General features: G+C 40.5%; 1 protein-coding gene across 1 annotated transcript; it reads right to left on the minus strand.

The window, feature by feature from the left end:
• Positions 1-5,778: 5,778 nt before the first annotated feature.
• On the minus strand, positions 5,779-8,471 carry LOC124171302. The gene is made up of 2 exons (XM_046550450.1): positions 8,342-8,471; positions 5,779-6,578 (listed from the first exon to the last, which is right to left on the minus strand). Exons 1-2 carry the CDS (start codon positions 8,469-8,471, stop codon positions 5,779-5,781), a joined length of 930 nt encoding a protein of 309 aa, XP_046406406.1.
• Between the last annotated feature and the right edge of the window lie 5,370 nt (positions 8,472-13,841).

Below are 13,841 nucleotides of genomic sequence, written 5' to 3' on the forward strand. Positions count from 1 at the left end.
AGCTAGTTGACCGCGGACTCTTCCCAGGAAGGGGCTTTTAATCCCTCTAGGGTCTGGGACAGAGGCCGAGGAAAAGGATCGGCGCCCCACCGAGTTGGGTCCAAAAATGTTTCGGGAGGGACCCACTGCCTTTAGTCGACGCGGAAAGGCTTCGTACAGAGGAGTAAAGAAAACTTTCAAGAGACTCGTATTGAGGAAGAATTTCCCTCAACGAAGGTCCGGCGCGAAAGGGTTATTGTGGCAGTTACATATTTCGCCATTGATTTTTACAGCACAAAGTAACACGCAGTTGAAATCTTTCCTGAATAGAGCTGATAATATGTATATTTTTGATGTTACTTAGAAGCAACGTTGGCTTATAATGGGTGAACAAATAAAATTCATTTTGTCACAATCCTTTTGGGGGTTTGTTGAACTAAAAGTTAGTTTCCTCTGTTTTTTTTTTTAATTTGTCATTTCAGTTGTGCATCAGGACTATTACAGAGCTAGCATAATACAGCTCGATAAAACTGTTTTTTCGCAAAATAGCTATTTAACTTCTATTTTTTTTTAGGATTTTCGGAGCTGGAATTAGAGGCAAATGGAACACTTTTCCCTCATTAACATGTGTTATGGATACGAGATCGATAAAGCTAGTAAATGTTCATCAATATTACAACGGATATTTAAGATGCAAAAAATGTTTTCAAAAACGTACAAATAATAAATTTGTACTTAATAAGAACTTTGTGTATAGTACAATAAGAGGTGTTGATAATAAAAGGAGCAAATCATCCGAAAACATGTGTCGATTTTTAGGGCGTTTGCTATATTTTAATAGTGAAGTCCATTCCACCCTCAAACTCTTAGCTGAATCTGTCTGGACTAGGTTGAAGGTAAAAAATTTTCGGAGGATTTTTCAGAGGCCCGTACTCCGAAGAATAAATTAGATTGCACTTCTTCGTCGGTCGAATTGGACTTGGAACCATGCCCCTGTGGCGTCCTTCTTTGAGGGGAAGGTATGCGGGATTCTCTGCGATTTTTCAAAATGAGAAGGGAGAGATAAAGTCACAATTCATATCCGCTTTACGCCTTCTGCCTATGAGACCAATCGAAGGATAACCCACTAACTTTAAATGCAATAAATGGTCGCCATAAGCAATAACGAGTTTTGACTTGACAAGAATACGGAAGGTTTTGCTGTTGTTAACACCTTCTAACTAAGCGTAATATCTGGGAAAAATAAGACTGAAATACTTGTTGTTTAAAAGATAACTATTTCTTATTCCTAATCATAACTAAAGTGGCAGTATTATGAAGAAAATTTCATTTTGCAGCATAAAATGGCAATTAGTTCAGATTGTCTGTATGAAAGAGGAAAATGCACATTTTTTGACGGATCATTTGGTTTGATGTTACTACCTTTAAGAATGACTGGATTATTAATTATCCATCTGAGCTGTAGCTAATGGCTAGAATTGAGAACCCTGATGACGATGAGCGAGTCGTAAATTGAAACGTTGGTAATACAAAACGAATTAAAACGGTCGAAATCTCGAGAAGAATTAACGTAATTGATTCGCCAGAGAAGAATTATTTCATATTTTACTCATCAGTCACTATCACAGTTGTCAATTCAGAAATGTTGCTGATTTTGCAAATTGGAAGGGATATGTGAGGGTAAATGCCATCCAACAATAAGCTGCACGCGTGCGAAGTTGAATTATTAAGGATAGGGGGTCAAGTTTCTTTTTCCTGAGCCATCTCGCTCTCGGAATAATTTATTTGTTGTTGTCCAAATGTTTCGTACGGAATGGGTGCCTCAGCCCATTCGGTCAGTAGCACAAAGCTTTATCCGCAGGGTCATCACGTTATTAGCCGCGGACGCTTTTGCACGCAGATCGAATCAGGCGATGGGTGAAGCCCTGGTACTAATTTCACGCATGGCAGCAAAACCTGTTGGGGCCATTAATTGCGAAAGCCCTTCCCTTTCATCCCTTCCCTTATTACATTGCAACTATGGATGCTGAAATTGGCAGGAACATTTGCTACTTTCCGTTTGTCCCAGAATTGAATTCGTAAATTTTGATAATCGCATTGAGTAAAAAGCAATGACCCTCCAATTGCATGTCAATTTATTCAGAGGATCTCGAATTTGAAGTAGTAAGCTTTTATCAATTACACGTATTCCGATAAGACGCACTGGTATACTTTGTTTCTTATTGTGATGGAATTCCTCTTCGTAACCCAGGTAATTTGAGTAATTTTGCCGGCCTCGATGGCGGCGGGGTGCGGTCTTCGCCTGCCACACTGAAGGTCGCGGGTTCGAGGCCCGCCTGGAGAGGTTACTCCTAACTAGGGCGTGGTTGTTTGTGATTGTCCTATTTTAATTGTTGAAAACCCTCCGATTTTAAGGAAAAACAGTGCTGTTTTCGGGGCGATGGAAGCAAATGAATCTATAAATAAATGCATGTGGAATCACAAAGTTACCGCATCTTCTTTTATTTCGTCAGAGGGGCAAAAATTTTAGTCTTCGACACACTGTGACGGGTCACGTGCATCCGCTGAATAGGTTTTTTTTAAGGCCTTCGATTAATTTTCCGAATACCGTGCTTATATTAGCTATGTATTTTTTTCCTATTGTTCTCTTTTAAATGGAAGGTGATAAAATGATATTTTGTAACTTTTAATCAACGTACAACCGTGAAATAAAATGTGATTACTAAGCGTGGAGAACACAGCTATCGCTACTCGAATAAAATCATTTTAATCCTTTCAATGCATTATGTTTCATGAAATATGAATTATTTATGTTTACTAAGCATGTTTTATCATTTTTAAGCTTTCAAAATAAGTGTATTGTTCCTCTAAATAGTGCTAAAATTATGAAAATCCGACGACGAGATACACTCGTCGTCGCGCGATTTGGCGTCGAAAGTTCATGACGAGCTAGTCTCGCCATTACGGCGCAAAGGGTTAATTAGCTGGGCGACAGGGGAGGTCGCCGCTGTCGCAGACTTGTGCGGGCGATGAGTCGTCCTGCCAAGGGGACGCGTCGGACGAGGGGTCGTTCCAGGCGGAGTGATCATCGTGAGAGGTCGTCTAGCAACTTGGCCGGAAGTATTTGCCTCTCCAAATCGGTGGTATGTAAGTTAGTCGTTCCGTTATTTTCGTTTCTTTTCCTCTCTTTGCACTTCCTGAAGTCATACTGGCTTCACCTCCTTCCTTCACAGCCCTTCTCAATAAATTCCTTCACTACTATATTCCGACTCTCGGTGATGAAAGGGTGACACTTACAACGAATGAATTATCGACACTAGCAACAAGTGTTCTAAGGGAATCCCTCCCCTTTTCTCATTTCCGTGTGTCTCATGTCCGTGCAAGTGGGAGGATTCCTCCCTCACCCCTCCTTTGCACTGGCGCACAATTCTCCTTTTTTATGATTTTTCTCTGCTTCCGTCTACCCGCGGCTGTGGGTAGCCTTCGAAGGCGATACCATCTCAACACACTGTAATGTAACGCTGGCCTCGCCATTTTTTCTCTTACCACCTAATGGTTTAAAATAACAATAAGAGATCCACCATAAAGTGAAATTAGAGAATAAACAATAGACCTAAGGAGTGGAGGCGTTGGCAACAAAGGGAATTGTAGATCAAACTGTCGGAGTGCAAAGAGAGAGCACGCGAGTTTTTTTTTGGTAGAGGGAAGTTCCATTGTGTGGTATCGTGCGAGACATGGCCCACGTAGAAAAGGAGAATTGATAAAGGAGCTGGAATTAAGGAGGGGAACGGGAGATTTTACAACAGGACGGGACCAAGCTGAGGGCTCGCCAAGGACGAACACCACGCAGGCTTATAGGATTTTCCAGACCACAGAGGGACAAACCAACCTGTGTCGTCGAACAACTGTGTTGTTACTATAAACTTTTATTTTCATATACGATGCGAAAAGCCATGAGGCAAGAGGTTTTAATTGGCAAAGAATTAAGTTTTTGACTGGTATCCTTTTGTATCAAGTAATGGGATTTTGTGGAAAGTTTAAGTGGTGAAGTGTGGCAAATAATTAGACGATATAGTTAAAAGAAGGAATAATCATTCATATACCAAATTGCTGTCTAAATTAGTATATACAGTTGGTCATGACCTAAGGGTATATGAATTATTTTGAATATTTTAATTGTCTGTAAATTGGAATATTTCATTTTGTCAAGTAAATTGCAATCTTTTCCGACGAGCAAGCCGGGGCGAAGGAATAAAAATATAAGTTAAGAAAAGATATCGCAATCGTAGTTTCTTCTCAGGTAAAATAATCAATAGTTTTTCGTGTTAATGTTTATCCACGACGTGGGGCATGATAATACGAAGTAGAAAAACACAACATAAAAACTCTTGTTACAGTACGTTAGAAGATAGTTGCCCTCTAATCAGAGAATTCCCCTCACTCACCTCCGACCCATACTTCTCGCGCCCACCCCCTTTCCTAACCCTCTTCCACCCCCTCCTCCTCTCAGACTCCCTTTAATTCTCGAACGAGCCTCGAGATAATCCATTGCATTTCATGATTATTGTAAGAATTTTCATTTCATCTCACGAAGCCTTGGGGTGTTTTAGGATGGGGTCAATTTTCTTTGATATTCTTTTCTTTCATCCCTCAATTTAATAATTCGTAAAAATGGCGAGCCGAGTCTCAAGAACAACCCACTTAAGTGCCTCACTCATAGGGGGTGAGGGCGGGGTGAGTTTCTCCCTCTATGAGCGACTTTATTTTACGTTTTTCGTGAATTACGCAAGCGGTTACGCTAATTCATAGATGGGATCGAAAATAAAATTGAAACATGATTCCTTATTTGTTTAACTGTGCGCCATTTCGTCGGTTAATGTCGAGTTTGTCGGTGATCTCGTTCCTGAGGCGTGATAATATAGTATTGTTCCAATAAAGGTCCGTCGCCATCTTGTGTTTGAATACGAGGAGCTCGTAATGAGGAGCGCGTGTTTGCTATTGAGGCCTATTTTTCGACGGGATATTTGTAATCGCTTCAATTTAGTCCCTTTAGGGTGCTCGCATAGTGAAGAGGTAAGAGGTGGAGGTGGAGATAGAGGTAGAGGTGGAGATGGAGGTGGAGGTAGAGGTAGTATCGCATAGTAAAGAGGTTTGCGCACGCAGCTTTCCTACAGCCTCGAACACAAGCCAGTCTTCCACTGTGTGGCATCCAGTGTACAAGTTATTTGGTTAGTAGTAACATTTTTTAAATGTTTAGCGATAGCAGTGATGACAGCGACGAAATGTCGTCAGCATGTAAGTGGTGGCTGATTGGTACTTCTAGTAATTGCGAATTCAGTGCTCATCCAATTAATCAAGTGCGACAAGATCTGGGAGAATATCACCATCTGTTTTCCCAAATAAAAGAATACCCTGACAAATTCCAGGAGTACATGAGGATGTCACCTGAAACGTTTTCATACATTTGCGCCAATGTGTCACCAAAGCTGGATAATTGCAGAAAATACTGTAACCTCCATATTAACCCTATCTGCTCTGAAGAACAGATTGTGGTAACAATAAGGTAAGATTAGTAATTAATCATTCAGTATAAAAGTATATTATATATAATAATCAAGTCATGAATTTATTGTTGATTTCAAACAGTTAAATAGGTACTTGTTCGGTGCTAAGTAATACAATTTTTAGTTCAAGGTGAAGAAATAACTATTTAATAGTTTACACTAAGGATAGTCGGAAAGTAATAAATGAAATTACATTATACAATTAAGGATAACCTTGTTATTTGAAAATACTTTGTTACATGTTAGTAAATTTCTGGACATTGTGTTGTTCCTCAATATCTGGTGATGTTAGCGGAGTCGGTGTATGAGAGGAAGTGTGGGCAAATGAACTGGTTTCAGTGTGAGGGTAGTACTCATACCGGTGACTCATGGCAGGGTTTGAGGGACGGTTCTTGTACGATGGTTCCTGTTCCGGTGAATAAGCCATGTCAAATAATAATTCTTGAACTTTCATCCTGAACATCATTTTTTTTCTTGGGTCCAACGTTTTTACATGTGGTAGTAGAGAGTTAAAAAAACCCACATCTTCGTCATTCTTGTTAACTTCATCCACTTTGTTCAATTTTAATTTTAGTTTTTCTTTCTCGATGTTTACTAATTCCTGGCCAATTTTTGCCTGATTTGTTAATCGTTTTTTGTACCCTGTTCTGGTGTACTCCTCCGTGGTTCTCTTTGATGTAAGTGTAGGTGTAGGCGACGAATTGTTGCTTCCACTTTGATTAGGTGTGCTCGGAATGTCAATTTGTGTAAGTTCACGATCCCCTTCTTCGTTATCCATCACGGAAAGGCTATCCACCTGCTCCTCAACGAAATCGTCGTTCAGTTGCCCTTCATCAAAGTTAGTGTCGTTGGACAAATCAGTCAGGTTCCCTGTTGATTTCCTCGGAACGAATTGGTCCCGGAGGAAAAGCATAGAATCAAAAAATTTCCACGATGATGTTGAGTCTGGAGCTGCATCTCCAGATCTAGGAGTTTTGCTATATTGCTTCCGGAATTCATCTCGCAGATTTTTCCAGATTAGCTTCACATCTTTATCTGAAATACAAAATAAAAAGCATGGCAAATTGAAGAATTGAATATAGGTGACAACTTGTACACATAAGAAAAACCTGTAAGCTATTCTTCCATAAGGAATACACAGTAACAGAAATTATTAATTAATTTTTAATAAATAAATAAATCTTCTGCTGCCTCATCGTAAGCCGACATAGGGTTTATCATGAAGAAAAGTTTATTAAATTATATTTCTATCTAGTAATGTCTTAAGTTTTATTACCGCATCTTCAATGATTTCGGAGATCTTGAGGTGTTCCGCGACACAATTGACACCCTGTGAAAGTATACACATATTACCAAAACATATCAATAGTTTATTGATTAGTCTATCGACAATAGGATATTTATAATAACGGGTTTATTACGTTTTGATTGTGTTGATGTAAATATACTGTATTGAGTTGTTCTATTGCAGGTACTTGGCAACTGGAAGCAGTTATATGACTCTTGGGTTTTCATTCCGGATGGGGGATAATACAGTGGGAAAAATTGTGAGGAATGTATGCAAACTACTATGGGGCACCTTTTAACCAAAGCATATGCCCATTCCGACAATTTCAGATTTTGAAACTGTGGCTAGGAGGTTTGAAGAAGTTTGGAAATTTCCAAACTGCATTGGTGCCATCGATGGGAAACACTGCAAAATAAAATGTCCAGCGCTTTCTGGGTCCATGTACAATTACAAAAAAACATTTTCGATCGTTCTGCAAGGAGTGGCAGATGACCACCACAAATTTCTATTTGTTGATGTAGGTGGTTATGGCAAGCAAAGTGATGGGGGCACTTTCAAGGCATCGGATTTGGGCAAGTTGTTGGAACGGAAGGAACTAAACGTTCCAGGTGAAAAATGTTTGCCCCGAAGTGATGTTAAGGTGCCCCATGTTTTTATTGCGGATGAGGCGTATCCTTTGCGGGAATATTTGATGAAGCCGTTCTCACAAAAAACAGTAGGTGAAGCTGAGGATGTGTACAACACCCGGCTGTCTAGTGCGAGAAAGACAATTGAATGTGCGTTTGGCATTTTATATGCTAAATGGCGGATTTTAAGTGGGTGTATTGAAACATCCCCGGAGAGTGCAGACCAACAAATAAAGGCTGCGTGCATTCTTCACAATATCATAATTGATAAAGATGGCTGGGGTCCAAGTGTGTCCGACATCCCGCCTGTCCCTGCCGAAGCCAATCTACAACCTTTGGGGAGATCCAGAAATTCCGCTTCAAACCGTGCGAAAGAAGTCAGAAATTGCTTTAAGGCATACTTTGTGAATAATGTATAAAAACTGAAGGAGATTGAAAGTAAAAATTGTTTTTTAACAAAAATAATTATCTTGGACCCTAACTTTTTGTATTGATTTGTTTATATTAACCTATTACAATAATTCTTTTTGTACATTTGTTACAGTACATTCAAGTGTTTGCATGAAAATGAAGTGCCACTGTCTAAATATTTATTATGTTATAGACTCAGGCCTTTTCCTTATACGGTACTTTAAAATAGATAATATAAGGATTATAAAATAGTTACATTACCATATATATTATAGTTTAAAATACCCTCGTCCCAGGAAATTTGCTAATATATTAGGTCTCCAGCTTCGACTGTTGAAAAGTTTAAAGGGCTTATTTTTTAAGACAAATCTCATGTTGTATTGTCTTATTTGTTTATTTTTTGCTTACAAATGACCCCGTACAGTTTCGGACAGCCAGAGCTGGACACCCTGTATAATTTAGTCTAGACATACCTGTACAGTTCAATGCGGCTGCTACAGCCTTCCATTCTTTGTCCAACACGTGACGGTTGTGGTGGTGTTTGTTTCTTTTGTCCCACAGAGCTGGACGACTTTGTACTGCGATAATTATTTCCTCCTTCATTTCACTACTACTGTCGTTTACAGTTATTAAGAAAAACTAACCAACACTATAAAAGGTTTTTAAAATACAGAACCGTAGGCATACGTCGTCGCGTACTGTGTCGGAGTAGCGCCCAGTGGAATAGGGTAGCGGTTGGGGAGGGGTAGAGTGGTAGGGGGGGCATGGAACGCACCAATCACGGAGAAGCCTCCCGATGAACCTCGCGGTACACCGCTCGAAAAGACAAAGTCGTTTGTCTTTGAAAGCGGTCCCGCGCTACCTCCTGGTGAACCGCGAGGTACACCTCTACCTCGACCTGCTCACTATGCGCGCGCCCATAACACACAATGTATTTGTGTTACCTCGAGGTACCGCGACCTCTACCTCTACCTCTACCTCTACCCCTTAGGGTGCTCGCATAGTGAAGAGGTAAGAGGTGGAGGTGGGAAAACAGATGGTGATATTCTCCCAGATCTTGTCGCACTTGATTAATTGGATGAGCACTGAATTCGCGATTACTAGAAGTACCAATCAGCCACCACTTACATGCTGACGACATTTCGTCGCTGTCATCACTGCTATCGCTAAACATTTAAAAAATGTTACTACTAACCAAATAACTTGTACACTGGATGCCACACAGTGGAAGACTGGCTTGTGTTCGAGGCTGTAGGAAAGCTGCGTGCGCAAACCTCTTTACTATGCGATACTACCTCTACCTCCACCTCCATCTCCACCTCTACCTCTATCTCCACCTCCACCTCTTACCTCTTCACTATGCGAGCACCCTTAGTCAGACCCTGTCCCGGACCGAAAATCACTGGATGCAAGGGTCAATACGCTCAGAAAACTGCGAGTGCGACAAGACGAAAAACTGGTGTCAATCGCCTGAGAACATTATGATGGTGAGTACTTCAATTTTGTAATCACCGTGTTCGGCATGCTAGTATGCGTCTGCCCTTAAACTTACTGATCGCTCTTTGAGGATAAATATGAAATGAACTGGTTTCCGACCTTTCAGGATTCAGAATGGGTTTAAAACGAGAAAAAATACGATGAAAAATTGTCTCCCCAATGTGCTTTCACACGGTTGATTGTTGCAACTGCATTTTCAGATGAACTTAGTTTTGACATGGAATGGACGACAGAGCCATCTATTTGTCACACTCTGCTCTACACCCGTTCCACTAATAAAAAAAACATTCTCCCACTCCACTGTCCAATGCGTAACATTCGGACCACCAGCCAGTGCACGTGCGATTCCCAGCGAATAAATAGCATATACCGAAGTGAGGTAAAGAACAAACAACACGCTACTCACACCAATTTGGAACTACGAAGAAAACCCACACTTTAAATACAACAGACCCAAAAGAGCCATTACACACCCAAACCGCTGAACAAAATTGAACAATTAACCACCAAACACAAAAAAGCCATAATACAATAACAACCAACACGCCGATTACCAGCTGATGCTGAATATCGAGAAATTAACTATTAGTTGACCAAAAATGCGATGCGATGCGAGGTTTTATCCGACTTTTTGGCTGCAAATGTATTTCGCGCGGGAATCATAAACGTGAAAAAGGGTCGAGAAGGAGCGTTGAAATTGTCTCCCTGACGGGGTGACTTCGGAAAGCGAGTTATCGCGTTCGCCGGCGTGAATAAAAAATGAAACGACGTGCCCGCGATGTCCCTCCCCTCCATTACCCCTCCCTCCCCCCCTCCGCCATCCCCTCTCCTTCTCTGGAGCGTCCGTGTGGAGCACGAGGGTCAGAAAACAACGCAAAAAGCAAATGGACTCCTATGTCAATTTTATTTCACTGTTTTGTGTTCCAGAATTAAATTGTTGGCTACGCTCTCCCAAAAAACAAATGTCCATCGATATTTACTCTTCAATCTCTAGTCCAAGCTGAAATTCCGTACTTATTTAATCGACCATGCTGGTACACTCCAGTTCAAGAAAATCCAATATCCTGGAGGTAATATCCCCACGGTCCTGTCGACCTCAACGTCATCATGCGTACACAAAACGCTTCCTGAACTTCTGTACCTATCTAAAACTCTTTCTCCGTCAGACGTTACATTTTAAATTAAAACTAATTAGCATGTAATCAGGAAAAATGAAAATACAGTAAAGCACTATTTTACTCAGACTACTGATTGAATATCATGAAAAAATATTAAATGAGAGCATGTCCAAAAGGTGAAACCATTTAAATATCATCCGGTCTCTAAGATGGGATAAAATTAAATGTCCATCGCGCTTGAGAGGTTGAGATCTGACAGCCTGTCAACGCCTGTCCCGTGGAAAATTCTCAAATGTAATGGCGACGAAGAGTAACACAACTCAGGATCTAATCTTTTGAATTTATCGATTAACCCTTCGCAATATACTCGGTTGCATGGACGGCCAGCTCCAAATCGCCGTACAGATACAGGGCCCGGGCCCTCGCTGGGCCCAAGATTCCACTTGGGACTCTCGCCCACTCGCCCTGATCATACTGCATAGATTGCTTCCGTAAGTCATTGTATAAACCCTAGATTTGCCTCACGCTGAAGAGAGGTGACTAGTGCTGATTAAACGTGAAGAAATGCAAGCAAGCCGTATTTTCATTTAATTTTTAACTTATACTTTCTGTATTCTTGATAATATTTATTTTTCGTACTGCGTACAGTAAACCTTATTTTGCTTCACAGTAGTGAATGAGTAACATTTATTTACTTACTCATAGTGAGTGTGAATTGACAATGGTCAGATGACACAGTAAGGTTACTCAAGTGCGCTTAGTTGTTTATATTTTATGAAACGAAGAACGTAGGAAGCAAAATTATGCATCATTATACATAAACATGGGACCAAGCATGAAACAATAGCGTACAAAATGTTTAATACATCCGATATTAATTGATAAATGGTGCTCATAAATGGCCCTGAATGAATTAGTCTTGTTTTTTTAAATGAATGAGTAATGCGAGGTTATGGTTTTGGCAAATCTCCAAGTGAGTGATTCCATTCAATAATTAACCTGTTGAGGAATGGAAATTTAAAAAAAATTAATTCTAGAGCATCTGCGTTTTACTTTGAATGTACGTTCGGTAATTTTTTCCCGATGGAGGGCGGCACTTCCGGTTCTTTTCGAAGCCTCCCCATACTCTATCATTCTTAATTGTTCCTCCATAAGACCCCCCAATTATACTTCTTTTCCACCCGCTCTGTAGACTCTCCAATCCTAAAACTGCCATAATCTCCGTTATGCTTTCGTTCCTCTCTTTGTGTTTATTCAGAACGTAACTCGCCGCTTTCTTTTAACATATTTCTTAGTTATATATGATTTTACACTTTCCCGGCGAACAACTTTTGAAAAATCTTCTCGGGATACCGCGCGGGTAAGATTATTTCTTAGTTGTTTTCCTTCACGGTGAATATTTGTGTGAAAATTGTCCTTTTATCCAATTACTCCATTCCTTTGATGGATATAATGGATGAGAGTACGTTTATTTAGCATGAAATGCGTCCTTTTGTATTGCTATTGCCTGAAAGAGGCCATTTATATCAAAGAAAGTCATATGCATGATTGTTGAGAGAAGTCTACCATTCTGTATGTTAATTAATGTTTCCTTTTTTTATTTCCATATACCCCGAAAATAGCTCTTGGTGGTCTTTACTTAGAGGGTCCCAAAGTTTCAACTCTATGAGTACAAATTCGCATGCCCTGGGTAGAGGCAACTTATCTTAGGCGGGTCACGAATCCGCGACCTTCGGGTTTGCAATCGAGGACCTCATACCGCCGCCACAGGGGCCGGCAAAGTTAAATATTAAGTGCATTTCCCGTGAAGTTGTTATTTTTCCCAACTTCTCACCCATTTGAGTATTCACTCCCATGGAGGCACGGCAAACGTGCCTGTTCATGCGTTTTGTCCTTGAGTAGATTTATGCAGATGAGATTGCGTATTCGACTGGAATGTTAGTGCATGCGAGTGTTACACTCCTAGTGTTGCAAGGAGATTCCTTCCATGCTTCCTAGAATGATTACGGCACCAGTTGATTGAATGCTGCGATGCTCATCAATACAGATGCAGAGGCAATATCCTTCTCTCCTATCCTTTTATGTAAATACCGGACTCAGTTATGGCAAATAGTTTCTCTCTCTGCGCTCCAAGTATCATGCGTAAGTCTTAAAGGTTTTATTTAGGCGACCATAGAAGTGCGCCGGCCATTTTTTTGACATCCCCGCGACGATTGACGAGAGACTGCGTTCTCTTGGTTCTTTTGCTATTCGGTGCTTGGCTGAAATATTTTCATCGAAGTAATAAACCCTCACCTGGGAAGCCCCCTTCTTGTGTGGGCGTTTTCCTGCCGTGGGTTTTTTTTCTAATAAGGACGACAGTCAATATCCTCAGGTTTTTCCCACGTTCACTAACATCTTTTTACACTTGGTCAATAGTAACTTTGTTAACTTATAATTTTATTTGTTGATTGGAAATGGAACTTCTATTTATTTTTATGTTATTTCTCTGCATGTAATTTCATGAGCAACTTGACGATGTATTTAACTGCATATATTTCATGTTTGACGAGGGGTTAGGTGGATGATGGCACTTCCTAGTCCCAATCTCGCCAAAGAAAGACGTATTATTATTATTATTACTAACGATAAAAATAAATATGTAGTAGAATAGCATAGGCCAAGAGGGCTTTCTGCGAAAAGAAGAATCCTCTTACAGCTGACTGTACCCGCATATAAGTAAGGAAACAATTCATCAGGTGCTAGATATGGAGTATGTTTCTCTATGGAAGCGAGGCTTGACAGCAGCAGAGAAGTCAAAGAGTGGAAGCATTCGAAATGTGGTGCTACCGAAGAATGATGAAGATAAAATGGATTGACCGTGTAGGTAACGAAGAAGTGCTAAGAAGAGCGAGAGAAACCTCCTAAAAAACTTAAGCAGAGGACGGGACAGCTTAGTGGGCCACATTTTGAGGCATGATGGTCTGATGAAGACAATCGTTGAAGGACACAGGTGGAAGGGAAGAAGGGCAAGGGACGGCCCCGAATGAGTTACATAGGACAATGAGTTATAAAGAATGTTGAAGAGAAGAAATACGTCGCTATGATACGGCTAGCGGATAGGAGAGAGGAATGGAGAGCTGCGTCAAAGCAATCTTGGGATTGCTGACTAATTATGATGATGAATACACCATTTTGTTATGTTTTAGTTCCTTTAAATTCTCGAATATATATGCGAAGAAACTATTTATTTTTTCTTACACTGAACTTCTCGTCCTGAGCCAAAAATTTTCTTGGTTAATTTCTGAATCATTTTGTTTATCATGTGTTACCACAAGTTAACCAGTGTAGCCGGTGTAGTCACATGTGAAGCCAAACG

Source organism: Ischnura elegans, chromosome X (genome assembly GCF_921293095.1).
Source record: "Ischnura elegans chromosome X, ioIscEleg1.1, whole genome shotgun sequence".
Lineage (NCBI taxonomy): Eukaryota > Metazoa > Arthropoda > Insecta > Odonata > Coenagrionidae > Ischnura > Ischnura elegans.